Consider the following 20607-nt stretch of genomic DNA (forward strand, 5'->3'; position numbering starts at 1 on the left):
CTTGAGCCTCACCTCATCTCTTTATATTTTTCTTCCAAGGAGCCAGGCTTTTGTAAAAGTGCTCCTGAGCCGTAGTTCTCCGAGATTTCAGAAGGTCTTTCAGAGTTTTTCTTTGGACATTGGCTGCTTTTTTTTTTGATAACTCATTTTCAGCCAAGTCCTTGTACCCGACCATTTTCAGAGGAATGGTTTTTTTTGTTTTTGGTTTAGCTACTTAAACACTGACCTTTAAATCATTAAAAAGACACCAAACTCAAGGGATGAACCAGTGTTGTCAACACATAACTTATAAAGAACTCAATTTAAGTTGCATCTTTAGGCTCTTTGTTACTTGCTGCCTGTCACAGAGCTATTTTACTACTTGGCATCTCTGCATGGTGTGTTCTTAAAGAAATCTGAGGAAACTGGACAAAAGAAGGAAGTAGCAAGCCTAAAAAAAAATCTTCCAGCAGATGGATGGTATCTGAAAGTCATATCCTTAAAAAACAGGCAAAAATCCAGCAAAGACCTGACACAGAGATACATTGGACTTCAGTTGATCCATCCAAGAAGCCTGGACACCTGTTCAATAAAAGCCTCAGCTGAAATGGCCTCAGTGGAGGGGAGGCTGCCAAGAAGCCATTCTTATTGAAGGGAAATGGAGAGAAACGGCAAGAAGTGGACTAAAAATCAGTGGCAACAGGTCTTATGGAGTGATGAATGTTTGATTTCAATTATATATAAAGAGGCACATACAGCTATAAACAGAGGTCGTTAGGAGAGTGGTACAACGAGTGTCTACAGCTATCTTTAAAACACAGTAGAGGTGCCATCATTGTTTGGGGCAGAATCGCAGCCTTGGTATTGAGAGCTTGTCAAAATGTTAGATTCACCATGCAGTATCACCTGGAAAGCACCCAATCGGGAGCATCTTAGTATTTCAACATAACACTGATCCCAAACAATGCATATGCTTTAAAAGCATACTTGGATGGAAAAACAGACAATGGAACGCTGTCAGTGATGGATTGGCCTGCCCAGAGCCCGGACCTCAATATAGTACACTACTGAAGCAGTGTACTATATGTACATCTTGGCAGAGAATGGAACAAAAGGCAACAAACATCCAAAGAAGTGCTTTGGATGTCCTTCAAGAAGCCTGGAGAACTTTTCCTGAAGACTACTTAAAGAAATGAGAAGAATGCTGCGTAACAGAGTTCAGACTGTGTCGAAGAATAAAGGTGGTCATAGCAAATATTCACTTTCAAGCTTTTTAGAATTGTACAAACTCTGTTTTTGCCTTATATTCTGCATTTCCATGTATGTTCACGTTTCAATAAGTTAATGCACTCATTTCCCATTTTCCTACTCAAATAATGAAACAAGATTTTAGTCACATTATTGGAAGAACGAAAAAGCACAAGACATTTCGTGTTTTTGTTTTATTTCATAAATTTCTTCTGATTTTTTTCCATTTTACTTTTCAAATGTGAATGTTCACAGTCAACACCACACAAAATTCCACCTTACCCGATAAAAGAGATATTCTTCTTGTTGATATAAAATAACAATAAATTCATCAAACTAAATTAAAAGAACAGCATGAAAAGCATATTGTCGAGTCCCAGTTTTATCTCCTTCCATTTGCTGAAATAATTGTCTTTTTTTGTTTATTTCTTATTTTTAAAGAAGCATCAGTTGCCGTCCCTCTCCAAAGGAAAGGGGGATGAAACACAAGGACAGTGCTGCTCTGGGACACCTGCATGCCAGGAATCCCATATGAAATGTGTGATTAAGAAAAACTGCTTTTAATTACTGAAAAGAAGAGTGTGAAATATGATTGGCAGGGAAAAAACAAAACAAAAAGACAAAGGTGACCCTTATAACACCTCATTTGAAATCCCCACATTACATCTTATTATTACAACTTCCAAAAGCAAAAATAATCAATGTGGATTCTTCCTTTCTGAGTCACTGAAATGAGATCGGACACGGGGAAAAAAAATGGAGACAGACACATACAAAGACATGAACATTTGCACAATCGCGTACTTGCACACTCACAAATGAGCATTTGTGTTCTCATTCGCACTTTGCCACACACACACTCACTCTCTCTCTCTCTCTCAACGAACATCACTCCCTCCCTCCCCTCATTGGATCACAGATGTCAGAGCTCTTTTTAGGTTTTCTACAGTATCCAGGAAGAAGCAGAATAGAAAAAAAAGGGGGGAAGAAAAGGCATTTGATCTAGATGGCATTATCACATGATCTTCCTTGTTTATTTGTTCCCAAAAAGTTGGAAAAAATAAATTACATTTACCATTAAATTAAAAGTGAAACAATTTGACCACATTGTGCCTGAAATGTTAATGCAGGTTGTTCAGCCCGTATCTCAGTCTACAGTTCATTAAAAATAGCTCTTCATGCACTCGTTTCATTTCAGTGATTCAGTGTTTGTCTTCATCCTAGAGGGAGAGAAGAGGAAGAGGCAGGTACAACAGTTTCTCTGTCCAGTTTGTTAGTGGCTATGTCTCCTCATCCTCCCTCTCTCCCAGTGCAGTAATGTTAGAATAGAGAGACACTACTGAAAAAGCCTCGAGGTATCACAGACTTACCTTCATTTCAAGACAGGACTGAAAGGACCAAAAATGAAAAACAAAAACAAATACATGAAGTACGATACAGAACAGAACAGAATTAAAACAAAATAAATAGATCTCTATTTCCCACCCGTAAAACAACCCGTGAAATGAAAGGACTAAATAAACGAAATAATTATTCTGAAATGAAATAATGCTTTCAAAAAGGAAAAGATGAAACATTTTTTTGATTTCGTTTTTTTTTGTTTGTTTGTTTTCTTTAAATATAGAGATGTAGACATTTTTCTTTTTGGACACAAATTGCATTGGTGAGAGGGGGGGGGTGACTGAAGGGGGCAGCAGGTATGACAGAGGAGGCTGAAAGGTGAGCCAAGTAGTGGTGACACTTCCTCAAAGAAGAAATGGGTTGGTGCTTGTGCCCGTCGTTCCTCCACCTCCCACTGATCCTCCAGCACCCATCACCCCTCCTGGTCCTGTGGGCCCACCCAAAATCAGCTGAGGAGGTGGTGCGACTCCGGGTCCCATCAGACCTGAGCCTGGGGGTGCCATTGGGGAGAGCCCGCTGTACGGCATGCCCATGGGGCTGGGCTGCATCATGCCCAGGCCCATTCCCGGAGCCCCCATTCCCATACTCATTGGCGCCATGCCCATTCCTGGTTGCACCATGCCCAGCATGGGATTGGGAGGCACAGGACTGGTGCGGAGGCCGCTAAGGCCGAGTGAGGAGGGCTGAGGTGAGATGGAGGTCATAGGAGGAGCCACCCCAAAAGGGTTAGACGATGCAGGTGTTGGAGAAACCCCCCTACTGGAAATGGTACTGCCCGGAGTCACTGCCATGCCAGTAGCAGGAGATGAACCTGGGACAGAAGAAACATGTACACGGGATAAATCACAAAGTTCACTCGTCTAACACATTTTTAATTAAATGTTATTATTAACATTGGCACAGTTTAACGTGGAGCTGGAGGCTGTGGAGTTGTATTAAAACATGCAGACGGTCTGTTAACGTAGTCTGATACCAGAATGGTTAAATTACAAATACAGCTTTCTAAAGGCTGACGGCAGCTGTCATATTTTACATGGAAGGAACAACTTGCAGCAGACAGGGGTGAGTCTAAAGGGGGGCATGGGGTGTACTAGACCATATTCATTACAAGGCTTTCATAACATTTTTCAGATTGAAAGTGAAATGATATAAAAAAATTTATTATTTAAATTGCATTAATATATAAAAATATAAAAAAATAAAAGCTTTTTTCATGAGCCATTAAACTGACCCAAGGGTTGTTAGGTTGGTCAGTGAATTATTGTTAATATTAATTAACGTCTATACCAGGGGTCGGCAACCCTGGGCACGCTTGCCAGCTGGGTTAACTGATGGCACGGCCATAGCTGGACTGGCCATCGGGATACCGGGCATTTGCTTGATGGGTCAATGGTGATTTTTCGTTTTTATGAGCCGATTTTTTTTTTTTTTTGTAACGGGATAAACAATGAATGGTGGTGGATTGGCCAGATGCTGGCCGATGTGTAAAAATAACTCAGTTGTTTGGTGGTTGCTGTGGCAGAGCATCCACAGAGGCCAGCAGGTGGATGAGCGAAAGGGGAGGCAGGAGGAGGAGAGACCCGAGGCAGCCGCCGGTCCGAGTGTCAGGTGAACTGAACTTCACGTAAGAAGTTATGACCTGCAGTCTATCTGGGTCAGATATAAACCAAGTTTAGGTGTAGTTTACTTTTATTGTGCTGACTTTTTACCGTCAGTTACAATAACTCATACTGTGTACTAGCTAGTATGACTGAGTTTCTATACAGCTGGGTGGGTGCTATGATGTTACTGATAGTGAACTTTATTTTATTCATAAGGTTAGTTAGTAGAGAAAAACGGAATCGTCTCGTATTCAGAGAAAATATTACGCGTTTCATATTGAGCTGAAAAGAAACAAAGTTTGTCCCGTAAAGACACAAAGCTGCTATTCTGGGTCTTTACGCTGCAGCTGCCTCTTCTTCTCTCATTCTCACCCCCTTCCTCTCCTGTTGCTACTTCAATAATGAAACTGATCAATAAGCAGCTGATCGGCTTTTCTCTCTTGTTTGTTTATCGCCCACTTTGCGCCAGAAAGAGGAAACCGCCGGATGTCGCGCTAAACAACAGCAGCACGTTTAAGCTTGATCAGCTGTTGTTAGAATTTATTTAATATTAATTTCTAGTATCAGCTGATGTTTGCTGGAGCCACAGCTGTAAAGCTGCTGGTCATGATATCGGTTTGGATATCTGGTGAGAGGGAAACATGAAGATGAATCCAGGAGATGTCCTTACTGAATCATCAGAGCTGAACAGGTGATGGAGAAACAGGTTTACCTTTTAGGTGACATGAATGAGTTGAAGGGAAGTTATGAACTGTTTCTGACAGACAAATAACACCAGGATCCTTTTCTACATAGCTGACAGCTGGTAACTGTGCAGCGGTGGGTCTAGCAAAGTTTTGCCAGGGGGCCAGGTAGGGCATTAACAGGGAAAGGGGGGCACAAAGAAATACTTCTCTTTCTTATTCTTATTTAAAATGTCTAGCTTTTAATAAATAATTATCTGAAGCTTACAACCAAAGTTTTTATCTGACGTAAAATGTATAGAAATCATACATATACCAACAAGACAGCGTACATCACTGTTACAACAGCGTTAGTTTTCATTCAAAGGCTTTATAGCTTTAATACCTGGTGGGCCGGTCTCTGGTCAAAATGCCCGGGCTGATTTTTTGTCCCAGTCCAGCCCTGGGCACGACACACAGTGAATTAATCTGAGAAGGTGCATTAAAAAATAAATGGCCGGGCCAGCGGTGCACATCGCAAATTGGCTCACATAGACACATTAGTTGTGCCGCTTCTTAATGATGGTATCTTAGCTAACAACCCCAACTACCAGATTCAACTTGTAATTGGCTAAAAATAACTTAGCCTACCGGTGAGAGGGACGTTGCTAGCTTTCCACATTCTGACACTTCAAATGCTTCAGGAGCTGTCCGCTCAGCACAGCACCAGCACCGCGGAAATACACGGATACCTCCGTAGACTCAAGACAGAATTCACAATAGGTTTTCGGGACTTTCAGGTGTATGGACCAATGTTTTCTTTTCTGATCAAACCAGAAAGCTTTAATGAGCAGCTGGATTTGTCTCGCATTAACTGGCTGAGTTAATGCCAGTTAATTGGCATTGAAATGCAGCTGATTGACTGGAAAGCTTGACTGTGTGGGTCAAAGTTTGCAGAACTATGAACGCAGCTGGAATCCACAGCTGTGCGTGTTCATGGAGCTTGTGGAATTAACCTGCTGGACATCACTACCTGACAAGTTTAACTGTCTTCAGAACATTGCAGAGGCATTATTGACAGTATTTGGTTCTACATATCTGTGTGAGCAGATTTTCTCTCACATGAATAATGTCCTCAGGTAGCCGTCTGAATGCTGGACACTCGGAGACCTGTGTCTCTGAGTGGGAGACCAGAGATCACATTAACATGTGTATCTCTGTATTAACAAACATGCCATATTGGCCCAGTTTATTTTTCTTATCATTGTTGTGAGGAGACCATAAATAGCATTTGCATTTTCTGTTGTACGTTTCATTTGCTGTTATGGAGTTCTTGTTATGGATAAAAAGTGTCTTTTTTTTTGTTTCAAAATAGCTGATAACTATTCGCTGATAGCTGGCAACATCTGCAAACAAATATAATTTTATAAAGTGGTTCTATATAGTGTGAAACTGTTAATATAGAGCATTATTAAATTTATTGCTAATGCAATCATATGGCACATCGACTTCTGAGGAAATTTTAGATGGCACACATCATCAGAAAGGTTGCCTACCCCTGGTCTATACCGTCATAACATTATCATTATTAACATCAGAAAGCCTTTAAGACATAGTAAAGATACATTTTACTGGCTTAGTTCACATTGCATATATATCTTAATTTATTTGGCTATGATCTTTGACAGTATTTGAGATTATTATATATTTTTTGCATTTAAGAAAATGTTTTCTTTAAAAAACAAAAAAAACCCCCAAAAACTAAATGTGAATATGGCACGCACATACAATTAAAAGGGTTGCGTTTTGTCTTTGCTTTGTTGACAGACGTTTTATGGAATTAATTTTTAATACATTGCACTTTCTAAAAGAGCAGTTCATTCTGAAACTCCTGTGTTTTTTGCCATTATTTTCTGTGTTTAGTCGGTAACGATGTGTGGATTGTGATTAAGAAGTGGTTTCTCGTTATCGAATCAGAAAATGCCACAAACGTTATTTGTAAACCACAATAATGAATAAAAGAATGGAGACAGTTTGACATCTCCGAGTTAAAATCTCGTAGAGAAGATTAAATCAATTTTCGCCATGTTAACCTAGAAGTTGTAAAATTTTAGGAAACATAAAAAAGCAAAACAATATTTTGGACTTCAGCCTGGTTTCTGCATGTTGATCAGATATTATGATATTGTGACATGTGCATGCAAGTGAGGCAAATGCAAAAAAAAAAAATGAAGAGACTGGAGCTGAATCAGTAAACTGATCGACCAAATTAATCAGAAACCACTGTGATAATCATTTTACATCTTCATTTTGTTTTTATTTCCCTGACAATCATGTTTTAAATTCATTTTTATCTTTCAAATAAAATACTCGTATTTTGTTTCAGTCCCACAAAATAAAGGTTAAAGGATACGCAAACATTTGCTCTTACATTTTACTTTTACAGTTACTCAAATTTTAATTTTACATTTAAACAGATAAGTTATATATTTTCTACTGATTTATTAACTCAATGATTTTTTTCCTTTTTCAATTTCTGTAAATGTTTCCATAGCCCAATAAAAGGTACGCCCCTAAAGTTTTCAAAGCACCATTACACAGCAGTTTCATGTTAACGTCAGTCATTTTCCTATAAATGCTTACAGAAATTCATGAATATTCCAGGCTCTCCCTAAATACGAGTCACAGGAATTCAGCGAGACTGAATTTGTCTTTCTGGACACAAAACGTCGAGCTCATGAAGTTCAGCTGTAACTAACCTGTGTTCTGAAGGAAGGGGTTGTGTGCTGATGAGGACGAGATGGAGGGAGGCGGTGGCTGTTTGGGTTTGGGTTTAGACGGCACCAGAGAATCGAGATCCACCAGTGCTGCGTTGGGGCCCAGGAAGGACTCGGGAGTCTTCCGAACAGGAAGTGAAGAACCAAGAGAGGACAGGTCAAAGGGTACCGGTGAGCCTGTGCTGTCAGCGCCTGCTCCTGAAGATCCTAATTGCTCTGGATCTCCTAAGCGAGGTAATGAGGAGCAGAAAGAGTAAATCAGACTCTTAAAAACGCACTCATAACAGCAAAAAACAATATCCGAGTAGATACTCACACAAAGGAGGATGAAATGTTAGACAGGACAGCTGCTGAGTGCATGCATTTGGAAATTTGTGTGCAAAATATGTAAATTCTGTTTACAATTTTGCGCCAGAACCCGAGCATGTGAGAGTTCATGTAGTTTTAAGTGTCAATGTACCTGTGCCGTTAGTGTGTTTGGCGGAGCCACTCCAGATGTCGGAGGTGATAGGGTCAGAGGCAGGGACAGGCCCGTCCTTTGCCCAGGGATCTACTGGCCCCCCGGAGGAGGAAGTGCTGGGAGGCAATGGAGGACCCCAGGGGTCAGCACTGGGGGGGGTCACAGCTACAGGGGAGGGAAGGACACGCAAGGGAGGGGAGGGTTAACACAACACCTTACAGGTACAACTCACAATAAGGCGGGGACAGGAAGCTGGGCTGGGCAACAACAGTGGTGTTTCTCTCTCCTCAACCTCTCCATTGTTAACTTTCCAGGAGGACTGATGCAACTGACAGCTACATTACATACTCCTAAAGATAATCTGAAATTTATCGGAGGTAAAGGAGAGATAAGAAGCAACCTTATACATTTAAAAAAAATAGATAAATAACTGAAAAAGGCATACAGAGGGCAAGAGAAGAGAAAGCTCTGGTTGAGACACAGCCACAGTCAGTCCTGAGTAAAAACAAGAGGATAAAAATCCCTGGTTTAGACACAGAGGGAGAATGGCATGCTTGCTTTCTTCATTACAAACAGAAAGCATGTATAGACGGATGAAAAGATCAGCTATGACAGCATGGTGACATGTATGAGGGGAAATGCAACCGTGGAGTGAAGGGGAGAAAAAGTCTCCACATCCTCTTTCACCCACAGACAGAGACAAGGTTCTGTTTTAATCACCAGCAACAAGTACAGTCCCACCCACCTGACTGCCGACAGAGGTCAAACATGACCACGGGTCGAAGATCCTTACCTGAGCTTCCCCAGGGGTCGACGTTGTTTACTTTGTTGGATGATTCACCCCATGGATCTGGAGGAGGAGCTATAACGGGCGGAGCTCCCCCACCCCAAGGATCAGAGCTTGTAGGGGATGTGGGTGATGCTACCCCCCATGGATCTGTGGTGGCTGTGCCCCACGGGCCCGAGGCGGCAGAGGCAGAAACTGTGGGTAGAGGTGAGGGCCCGGCGGAGCTCACGACAGGAGCAGCAGGGGTCCCCCAGGGGTCCACAGCACTCAGCTCCATCAGAGCGCTCTGTACAAGAGAACATTTAATGAATTAATGCTTGCACAGCTGATGGACATCATTAATAATGGATTGCATTTATATAGCGCTTTTCTAGGCACCCAAGGCGCTTTACAATTCCACTATTCATTCACTCTCACATTCACACACTGGTGCAGGCAAACCCCAGTTGTAGCCACAGCTGCCCTGGGGCAGACTGACAGAAGCGAGGCTGCCATATTGCGCCATCAGCCCCTCTGGCCAACACCAGTAGGCGGTAGGGTCTGTCTTGCCCAAGGACACAACGACCAGGACAGAGAGAGCTGGGGGATCGAACCGGCAACGGATGAGCTTCCCAACCCCCTGAACTACGGTCGCCCCATAGGACCATGGGTAATGGGTCGCCCCATTACACACGCTTCACTATGCCAGCACATTTATCATTTTCTATCAGTCTTATTAGCCTGTTCGCTTTCTTGGGCATTCATCAATAGTGCTGATGAGATGTAAAACCACAGAAGGAGAATTGTTGGCATCTCTCCTCTATCAGCACCAACTTTTCCTTCGCTGCTTTTTGGACATTTTTAAAATTATTTATTACTTGAGTTGGGACTTAAATGAAAGTCCTGATTTCAATCTTTGTTTCAAAAGTTTCGTTTTCCAAATAGTTTAGGGAAGTAAGCCTTAACCAAACTGCTCACTGTGTGGGCGGTTCAAGGCCTTCTTCCTCTCCATTGTTTTTGCAGAGGCTTCCATTTTTCTTATGCGTGTTTGGTCTTTTTAAGCAACTATTTTACATGAATAAAATTGGGATAATCTCAAATGTTGGCTTGTATGAACCAAGGATCAGGGGACTATAACCTCAGGTGACATTCTGAGGTTAGATAATAATGTTCTGATAAAGGGGAAAATTGAAAATTAGTAATATTAATTAATTAATTTAATATTGTTAAAAATAATAATAGCTGTTAGTTATGCTTTGAAGGCCATCTGCAGTCTCAACAAAGATGCCTTTTTGGTGGAAAATTCAGGCAACGGCTGAACTGATTTTTATTACTGTAGAGGAGGAAAAAACTGAATGAAAGTGCAAAGGTATCTCACATTTCAGAGAATGATTAATGTGTCTGAAGCTCTGAAACTTGAAAGACCTGAAGGGTTGTGTAACACTGAGGAGTAGCTCTGGACCCAAAGCGTTCTTACAAACGAGCGGATTATTGCATCAGTTATGATAAAATCTACGCACTGTGCATTTTATGGAGCACAATGTGTCTCCCCAGTACAATGAAAACATTGTGTTTCCAAGCTTCATGCAAATTTGAATCCTTAGCAACACTGCTTACACATGAAGTCAAATAAGACACCTGATAATGCTTTCACGTACCATCTGCTTTTTTGCTTTTTTTTTGCTGAACAGTCCATCTGTATTTTACCAACACTTTTAGTATCTGAAAGATTTCACTTCAAGTCAAGTCACACTTTGTTAATCAGACACACAGCTAACAAAGCTGAATTTACTCATGGAGACACACAGACCCAAGTAAAGCAGATGATCCAATACAGCTTATCTATATTCATTAAAAGAAAACAAAAACACCCACCTCCTCTGGTTTTGGTTTCTCCCTCTTGCTCTCCTCAATAGCCATCTGCAGTCTCAGGTCATCACCTCTGCGCAGCCGCTCCTCCTGCCAATCACAAACACACAATTATATCCATCAGCAAACTCCAAAAACGCACCACAGGCACAGATTCATTAAATCCACACTGAAGGTCAGTATGAGCGAAGGAGGAAACCCTAACCTTTAATCATGATTCAAAGGCAAAAGATAAGGCTGTTCACACGATGTGTGTGAAGAGCTTGTAATTTTAACACAGCTTAACACATTTTAGATTACAAGCGCTGTCACGTGGCGTCCTAAAACTGAAGACGGTGGCAGGAAGATGTCTTAGACATGGGTAGGCAAAACGGCTCCTGAGAGGGAGGGTACAGATGCAAAAGCAGCTGTGGTCCGTTTGTTTGCTATCAAATGCTGCCATGGTGAATATTCCAACTGCTGTGTGGGTTTTAACTGCCTGCACCAACAATGGTATCAGTTCGGTAGCTGCGCACAGCAGAGCTTCTTTATCACCTGAAGGACAAAACTTTTAGAGTAGAAATAGAAAGCCTTTTATATGAAATCAATAACAATTAATTAATTTCAGCTCAGATGGAGATCTTGAACATCAACTTAAGATCCTGCCTATTGCCACCTTTATTCTAACACATTTCACTGAGGACTGACAGCATAACACAGACTTATCTGCAAGACAACAGACTGTCTTTAATACCAGTAAGCAACATTAACATTAAGTCTGAAAGGCTAAACTAGTCTAGTTTTAAAGTAAGTGCAGGACTGCAAACACTTGATGCAGACAAACAGGGTTAGCACTCAGTAAACACAGAAACAGGAAGTTACAACAGCAGGAGGAGGGTGTTAGAGGTTAGGAAAAAAATGTTTCAAATCAAGACTAGGGTTAAGTACATGCTATCAGAGACGGCAATGAGAAAGAAAGAATAATCAATACTTGCAAGCCACTCATTGTTAAATTTAATAAATTATGGCAAATATTTGCCAGTGACATGCAAATTCTGGATGGCAGATGATCAATTTGTTAGGTTCATGTTTTTCTTGCAGTTTTAACACATCTTGATGAGGTTCTGAAAAGCGCCTCTTAGGATGCGACTTTTTAAACTGAATTACTGCAACAGGATTACTGCAAATACGAGCATTAATTCATTTTTTCTTGATCGATCAATACTTGACATTTGCTTGAGAAATTCCATTTGACAGAAAGACAGATAGTTGATGACTGGCTCTCCAGCCAGCTGGACACACTCTCTGCCCCTGACCTGTTGGTGAATCTCTTTGCTGAGTGTGAGTGCATAGCGGAGCTCTGCATCCTCCAGAGGGTCCGTGCTATTCTGGGGGAGTTCAGGGGTTAAATGGTGAGAGCAAAGCTAGGTGTGCTGCATGTACAATATTTGTAAAGCCTTTGTGTACATAAGTGACGTGTACATTAGACTGACTGCAAACTTATCTGAAGTAAAGGACCAGTAAGCTTAGCTCAACAGGTCTACTTGGTGTTACCTGCTCTGCCTCTTCTTTACTCATAGCCAAAGCCAGCTGGAGCTGCAGATCTTCTTCTCCAGAGCTCTGTGGCCAAGCCTGCTCACTATCAGCACCCCCAGAGTGTGAGCCCAGCGACAGGCTGCCCCCCAGGCTGGGTGCTGAGGGGGCTGAGGAGGCTAAAGTGGAGATAAATATGCACAGAAGGGACCAAACCCTCTTATAAATACTGTAATACTGCAACTGTGACCACTGGATCAGTCTGTTAACTATTTAGAGTAGGTGTCTCACCACTGGTGGTCTGTGCCATCTTCTCTTTGGTTTTCAGGGCGTGGATCCTCTCCTCTCTTAGTCTCTCTTCATCTTTTAACAGCGTCACCAACTGTTTGGCTTTCTCTCGAACATTCACACCCTGGAAAAACAAAGCGAACCACTGTTAATTTAATACATAACATAAAACAGACACAGTTAATTACAAAATCAAGTATAAAAGCAGTTACTTACACAGCATACTGTATTGTTTTAAAAAATGTTTTAACTCAAGCTCATTTATCAACAACCAATAAAAATTTATGGCTGGCTTTGTGTAGTTGCACAACAGGTCAGAGACACCTAATCAAACATGCTGCTTGTAGTTTAGTCAAGGACGTTTTACAGAGTGTGCCTGCATTCCACAAACGTGGACTTTAATCACCACTGACTTCACCTTTCCATTCAGCTTTGAATGCATGGGTGTGTCTGTGTACCTGGTCTTTGCCATCTCTGTCTATGTACTGGAAATCCTTGAGGGTCTGGACTGCGTAAATGTTCTCTCGGCACTGCTGGGCAACACGTTCTGAACCAGTTTTGATCAGGTACTCCATAAGAGTCATAGCCTAGAGAAAATGGAGAGAACTGTAAATTTTCAAATACAAAAATTCCAAAAGTAAAATAAACCTCTTACACACAAAAAAAGAAAAAAGAAAAATTTGAGCTTTCCGTTTTTAATCCCACACGTAATTACTGACCATCTCTGTACTACAGACATAACTACTCCATGGATTCCCATCCAAGCCCCAAACCTTTTTAGGTGGCAATTATTCCCTGCTGCAGACACTGAGACACTGCGGATAAGTAGTTATTCCTGGAAAACTTTCTTTAAAGGGCGCATAGGTAGTGCACTCTTTGGTAATGTCCTGTAAACAAACCTGGGCGGTCATAAAAAAAGAAGAAAAAAAAAAGAAAAATAAAAGGCATACGTGTAGACGTCTGCACACAGCTTCAAGCTAAATGTCTGATGGGAGACTTTTTGTTGCTTGGACCCAAGCAGCACACTTGCAGACACTGAAACTACAAAACACCTAAGGGTGATGTGTCTACCAAGCTGATTTTTTAAAGACTATGGCTGTGCAATTAGGTGAATCTTAATTTCGGTTTCCACGACTTTTTAACACAAGCTGATTCCGATAGAAAGATTATTATGCTGCACTCTGTTTTGGACATTCCTTTCCTTTACTGTAACCTCTATATAAAAGTCCACATTTACTTCCAGCCAGGCAGCAGATTTAGTTTGGTTCACATTTATTTCTTTATTTAGTTTTTCAGTTGAATTAAAGTTCATGGAAATACACTTGTATAAAAGACATCATTCTTCTTTTACATTTAGTCAGTCTATTTTTCCAAAATCAAAAATTAATTGTAATCTTACTATTTAATACAATAATTGTGATTATGAATTCTGCTATAATTGAGGCACTTTCCTTCCAAAGGTCTGTAAGAGTTGTGCCATATCTTTACACATTTCAAAAAGGATGCGTTCGCCACTGTCAGCTTTTACCAAGGCACCCAATGAAGGAGGGGTGGCATAAATACTATGTCAAGCAATAGTCACAGTGGTGCTCTGTGTGTGTAAATACCACGAGATTAGTATGAAAATAATACTTGCAGGAACATTTTGGGTCTCTCAGTTAAGCAAAAAGACACAAATATGCAGAAAAAAATAAAAGGTTGCACACTGCAAGGTCCCAGATTCGCCCTTTTTATTAAACCAGATATCTGATGAACTGTTCCAAACAACTTACTTTTAAATATTCACAATTTAAGTAGCATGCTTTATTTCCTTTGGATGAAATAATGAGATAATGATATGCTGTGTTTTGGAGTTTTCCCATTGTGTTTACGGTCTTGTGTTTAATCTGTATTGTTATTCCCCAACTTCACTTCTGGACTCACAAACCTTGTACACATGTCTCCAATTCTTGCCGTGGTCATTGAGGCGCTTCCACACCATGCTCATGATTTCCGAGAAGGCCACGACATTGTAGGTAAGATCAGCGATCTCTGACATAAGGGAGCTGCTGGGGCCCCATGGGTCATTCGACGTCGCCTCCCTTACCTGGACACAAGAACACACAAGAGGGATAAACCATTAATTATTCCACTCAAACCGACTGAGATGGGAATTACTTCAGACATTACTTTGTGACATCTTGGTGCACAGTGTTCTGAGTAACAAAATAAATTCAATCACATCACAAGCTGCAGAGAATAATGAATGGGTACGATATGATTAGATTAGCTCATTCTCTACATAACAAGGGGAAGAGTGAGGAGGTTCTCCAAAGAAATATTAGATTATCAGAAGCCGCATAATCTCATCATCTGTGTGGCAGAGATGCATTTGCTACACTTAAGTCTTAGATACAAAATGGGAATGTGTGCAGAAAATGAAACAAAAGAAGAAAAGCCAGCTAAGAAGCCAAGAGACAACCTTGATTTCAGCCTCTGAATAGTTGTGGACGATGTTCTTTACTTGTCGCCGTAGCGATGAGGTCGACATGGCAACGGTCTGGCCACCGAGCTCTGTTGAAATCTGAACAGCAGATGGGCAAGAAGAAATGTAAAGTATAGTTAGTACAATACAAATAGCATGTTTATTTCCAGCGCACACAAATCAACAAGATTTACAACCAATAAAACAACCAGCAAGAAAGACGATGAAGACTTGAAATACTCGTGAGGAAGTGTGCGTATTCAAGAGTCTGAAAGAAAGAGCAGTAGACTTTAAGAAGAACAATCAGTGAGTGGAAGATGGCATTGGTAACCCAAATCAGCATCAAACGAGGAATAAAGACAATATCATGCACACCTGTTACACAAGACTGATGCAGGAAAAGGGTCTCTCCTCTTGGTATATTGCCGTTCCTCTATCTTGGCTGCCACTCATTCATGGAGTGCTTTGTCTCGGTTTGTCTGTTTCTTCCCGTGGCAACATTGGGTCCCAAAACCACGGACTAAGGGGGATGAAAACTAGGGAGCAGGATTGAGATTAATGTAAATGTAAATGCATTGTGACTTGGATACTTGTGCTACAGCACAACGAGCAGCCTGAAACTTAATCTGTGACTAAATCTAAAGTAACCATTTATAAAAATTTTAAAAAACAAAAGGACAAAGGAGATATTCAGCAACAAATATCACATGATCTGTTGCTGATCCACACATGCTTCACAGAGACAACTTACCAGTTATGAGCTTTATCTCTTATTAGAGCGAACAGCTTAAAAATAGGAATGCAGTCACTTTAAATATGACCATCTGACTGAAAGCTAATACAGTTGTTGTCTTTTTATTTACTTGTCAAGTGAAGAGAAACATTACAATCTACACTATAAATAATTATTCAGTGAGTTTTAAAGTCTGTTTTCTCTTCTTTACATCTTCTTTGAAGATTTACCCCAGGCCAAACTGATAAATACTGTTTACTGACAAGGTTAAATTACATATTTTAGGCTGTTATAATCAGTGCATCTCTGCTTGAAATTAAAAATAGAAGCAAAACATAAAAGCGCATAAAAAAAGAGCAAGAAAGCGTGAATGAAAACTAAGTAAATTTATGACAGAGACCTAAACTGTAGCAGTGAATTTAACTGGATGAGATATTACAGAAAAAGATGGCGTTCACACTTTCAGGCAAATCATTTTGGTTCCTCAACCTTGATTCCTTAACAAAGTCTATAATTTAGTTTTCACATCTAAACATCTAGGCAACTTCCAGCTTCACACCAGGGCAAAACTATACAAGAGTAGCACTAAGATAAATATTTTAGAAGGGATCCGTTTACTTAACTCCAGGTACTCTAATCATTTCACTGCCACAAACTTTAATCTTGAACCCATATTTGCAGGCCTCAAGAGCAGAATCACGGATTATTAAAAACAACATATCATCAACCAGTGCCGACAATAATCAGAGACAGAGTCACGTATGGATGTCAAGAAAATGGCACGCATGGTTAAAACAAACTATAAACTTGAGACGGATTTTAAATGAGTATTTTAATTAGAAGAGATTGATACCCAACAAGTGTGGGAAACCTTGTGCAATAACGTATAGTTTCTGTTTTGCAACACCACTGACAGTTCCTGAATTTGGTCTAAAACAAACCATGGACTTATTCTGTTTGCTGATGGAGAAAGAAAAAAGGCACGCAGAATGATTTTTGTGGATCAACAGCACATCCCTCACTACCTGCTGAGCTTTTTTTAGTATCTGATTGCTCACGCATCAGGTTGAAACACTGTTGCTGACCAGATGCAAGCTCTCACTGCCACAATCTGCATTTTCTTGCGTAACAGATGCTACCTCAGCTTGTGCCACAAAAATATAGTCAGGTCCATAAGTATTTGGACACCGACAGAACCACTGAAGGGGCTAGCTACACTTTTCTGATGTGAACAGAGGCAAAATTACAAAAACTATCACTTTCAAAACACTTATGGATCTAACTGAATAAAGGCAATAAAACAGATCAAAATAAAGGAAGCACATTGTCTTTCCTTTATAATATAATAAATATCAAATTTTCCCCACCCACTGTATGTGGACCTACCCCCAGGTGGCAAACCAGCACTGGCAAGAAACATTGCCGCTCTTTCCGTTTCTCCAGATTCAAGCAGATCCTTCTTCATACTGAACCAATAAAGTAAACAAACTGACTTCTACAAACAGCATGCTGGTTACAAACTTGAGATTAGTTAAAGAACGAAAGAAAAAAAAGATTTTAGCTCTGACTGCTTGTTACTTTTTAAAATAAGTTGTAACTTGCAGTAATAAATTAACCTGTTGGCAATGTTTTAACCAGTGGTTCCCAAATAGTGTGGCTGGATAAAAAACAATGATTACTGTAACTGCACAAGAAGTAACCAATGAAATTCAAATGTACTACATCATTTGAAATGAAATGACCTGATTGAGAGTGAGGAGGATCAAATTTGCACAGTGGTAAAACTGATCACTTTTTTGTATAGAGAAAACCACATACAACCACTTCAAGATCAAGAACTGTTAGGAGGAAAAAAACCACAAAAAATATACTTTTTTATGGCTTCAGCCGGACTGGGATGTTAGTAGGCCTTTATTTTCTGTAAGGTATTAACAAATGCGAACGCTGTGCCACACAAGCAAGACACACCTGAAAACCAGATCCTGAGAGAAACTCCGACTACCGTAAAGAACTAAATGTGAATCATAGCCAGTTTGTAGGACTTTGTAAAAGTGTCTGATAAGGGGATGCAGGCAAGTTGCATGTTTGTGGAGCTTACTGGAGACCAAAAAAAAAAAAAAAAAAAATTGTAGGTGTCACACTTAAAAGTGCTTTCATCTGACACAACAGCTAAAACAGTCATTCACGCCATTTTAGCTGACATAAAGGCTAGTTTCTGCAGATATAAACACTGGTTTAAAGTTTGAAAACTGCTGGGTCATTCCATCGCAAAACAAAGTGGGCCTTCTGCTTGAACATCTCAGATATCCCTAAAAACTCGATGGTCCAAAGTTTGGATTTATATTAATATATGAAATACTTCCCTAGCTTACACTTTGAAATTTGAGGCAACGTTTGAATGAGCATACCTCAACAAATATTAAAGATAAATACCTGAAATTTACTATACCAAATGATGAATCGGGATCTGTAATTTCAGACAAATACAGAGTATTTTCTAACTAAAATATGGAGGGGAAAAATGAAAGCCATCTTGTAAATTCCCATGTTTATTCACACACTGATAAAAAAAAAAATCATAATGCAAAAGCCAACTATTAATAATTTCTGAGTGATATATAATTTCAGTTCACAATACCACAAAATGAAATGTGTAGAATATTGTTTTGACATGAAATTCTTAGTTAATTCTTAATCCAAATATAGTAAATTTATAGAGTTTCCAGAGTTTCAACTGAGAAAATTTTGTTAAATACATGCACGTTCTTAATTTTCAAGACCTACTGCCCTGTATGACTCAGGTTAGGTTTAAAATAGACTAAGAATATTAAAAATGCAGTGAAAATGTACAAAAAAAGACAGGCACATCGGACAAGGTTGAGCAGAAAATGTTCTTAAAAATTGGATGATTTAGGATGGTTTGGCCCCAGTGTCACGTTCAAAAATGCCTTCATCTGACAACACATCTAAAACAGTCGTTCACACCATTTCAGCTGTGTGAAAACCATTGGATTACACATTTTAAACGGCACAAAATTAAAGCCTTTAGTTTGGATACTATACGAAAAACATAACTGTTCCAAACATCATTAAGTGTTTTAAATGAGCCTGACAGCTATAAGGGGTTCAGATTTGTAGGTCAGATAAACATGAGAGCATGTTGCATAACTGAACAGAAAGCAACCATTGCAAAAGTCAGTTCAGAGACTCCTGAAGCCCAGTGCCAAAGTTCAGACACGCCAGCTAATCCGTGATAACCATGATAAGTGACATAACATACCTTTTATATAGCTCCTCTTCTCGGATGTCGTCAGTCTGAAGCCACACTGACGGGAAAAAAAATCCCCCACAAAGTTTCATTAAGTATCTCAGAAGCACTACAGTACACACTTTATCAGCCTCAAGCGCCAAAAATACACAGATCTCTCACTTAGATCACATACAGAACAAGCGATAAACGATCTGCTGTAGCGTTTATTTACTCATAAGTCACGTCACAGGAAGCTGCTCTATATGAAGGATGGATTGTATGGTTGAAGCCAACTAAAAAAGGCGAAAAGCTGGCATAAGTGTTAACTGATTTATTCCTCCTATCACTCATATCCAGCTAACACTGCACAGCCTCCCGAAGACGTGACCCCCACCCAGATAACGTTAACGACCCTGCCAGACAGATGCTGAGCTCCTTGTCACACCTATTAAGATAGCAGGCTAACTAACTGATATGTTAGCAACCAAACTGTCATCTAACGTTTTTCTAGCGGCAAGCAAACGCTAATGCCCGCTGTAAAATGGCACACACGGGTATTAAGCGAACATTTTTATGTCGCAAAGGCTTAATTTATCAACTAAAGCTGAGCACCAAACTCTCTTATTCTCAGCTAAGCTAATCGAAACTGTTTGCGATCACTTTGCTATCACAAAGTCTGGGTGTAGTACTAACAGGTGCACGGAGGGGTTTAGTTAGGCACAAAAAAAGCGGGGTAACTAAACAGAACGAGTCGCTCCTGTCCCAGCGCTGAATTACCCCAAACCCGATAAAAAGGTGAAGGTTACCTGCCACTTTGACTGATAAAAGAAATCACTTTGCTGCTGTTGCTGTTCGGACACATTAGCCAGCTAGCCTGGTAGCAGTTAGCTGTTGCTAGTTCGCTACATGACTGACGGACCGTACGAGCTCCAGCTTCACGTCCTGCTTTGGGACACTACTGAATACACGCATTCAAGAGTCGAAACAGGCTGACAACCCGGCACAATAAATATCTAAAATAAATGTCTACTGACCCTGCTGTAGCTTGAATGTACGAGGAGATGGCCGAATTTCCGCTTCCGTTCTCGCCTACAGGAAAGACCGCACCCCCTGTAGCTTTGTTTTCCTGTGATGGTAGTAGGAGACTCATGAATTATTAATTGAAACGAAATGAAAGTCTCAAATAAAGAGACATCGAAATTATTGTTTATTACCGTTTAAATTCATTCACTGAGAGACCGGGGGTACGTTTTTAAAAGTTCTGAGATAAATTTCCTCTTTAATATTTATTTTGTGTCAAAGGGAAGAACTCACATCCTCTTTTTTGTCATTAATTTTGTTTTGGGAGACGTTTGTTCTATGTTCGCCAGACTTCTCAGAGATTTAAAAAAAAAAAATAAGACTTTGTGTGACTAATAGAAAAGAAAACTGTTTATTGTTGTTTACTGATTATTGCCAGCCTGTTGATTCGAGAAATCACTTAAATCGTTCCTGTCTGACCAAGTGAAATAGGCTAAAAGATCCCAAAAAGGAAAGCTTCATACCACAACCTAAAGAAATAGCTGAGAAACACAGTCATCAACATCGATCAGTCTGG

The 20607-nt window shown here is 40.2% G+C and overlaps 1 protein-coding gene across 5 annotated transcripts; it reads right to left on the reverse strand.

The window, feature by feature from the left end:
* Positions 1-1406: 1406 nt before the first annotated feature.
* Positions 1407-20130, reverse strand: epn1a (epsin 1a). 5 transcript variants are annotated; one of them, XM_063485054.1, is made up of 14 exons: positions 20045-20130; positions 19041-19086; positions 15403-15563; positions 15025-15126; positions 14491-14649; positions 13022-13150; positions 12567-12687; positions 12297-12454; positions 12059-12130; positions 10770-10853; positions 8922-9201; positions 8129-8293; positions 7651-7893; positions 1407-3439 (listed from the first exon to the last, which is right to left on the reverse strand). In XM_063485054.1, exons 4-14 carry the CDS (start codon positions 15091-15093, stop codon positions 2973-2975), a joined length of 1947 nt encoding a protein of 648 aa, XP_063341124.1. In that variant the 5' UTR covers positions 15094-15126; positions 15403-15563; positions 19041-19086; positions 20045-20130; the 3' UTR covers positions 1407-2972. The 5 variants fall into 5 exon arrangements, with proteins under 5 accessions (XP_063341124.1, XP_063341126.1, XP_063341125.1 ...); XM_063485056.1 differs by having other exon boundaries at positions 19041-19075; positions 20045-20110; XM_063485055.1 differs by lacking the exon at positions 20045-20130 and adding an exon at positions 19817-20032.
* Positions 20131-20607: the final 477 nt, after the last annotated feature.

Source organism: Pelmatolapia mariae, linkage group LG10_11 (genome assembly GCF_036321145.2).
Source record: "Pelmatolapia mariae isolate MD_Pm_ZW linkage group LG10_11, Pm_UMD_F_2, whole genome shotgun sequence".
In the NCBI taxonomy this organism is placed as follows: Eukaryota; Metazoa; Chordata; class Actinopteri; order Cichliformes; family Cichlidae; genus Pelmatolapia; species Pelmatolapia mariae.

Bases quoted from the DNA above. Each gene is read 5' to 3' on its own strand.
- epn1a (XM_063485054.1), bottom strand. From the start codon at position 15,093: ATGTCGACCTCATCGCTACGGCGACAAGTAAAGAACATCGTCCACAAC. The intron at 9,202-10,769 runs GTGGGTGTTTTT...TCTCTTGTACAG, and splicing joins AGAAACCAAAACCAGAGGAG to AGCGCTCTGATGGAGCTGAG. The intron at 7,894-8,128 runs GTACATTGACAC...TACCTCGCTTAG, and splicing joins CAAACACACTAACGGCACAG to GAGATCCAGAGCAATTAGGA.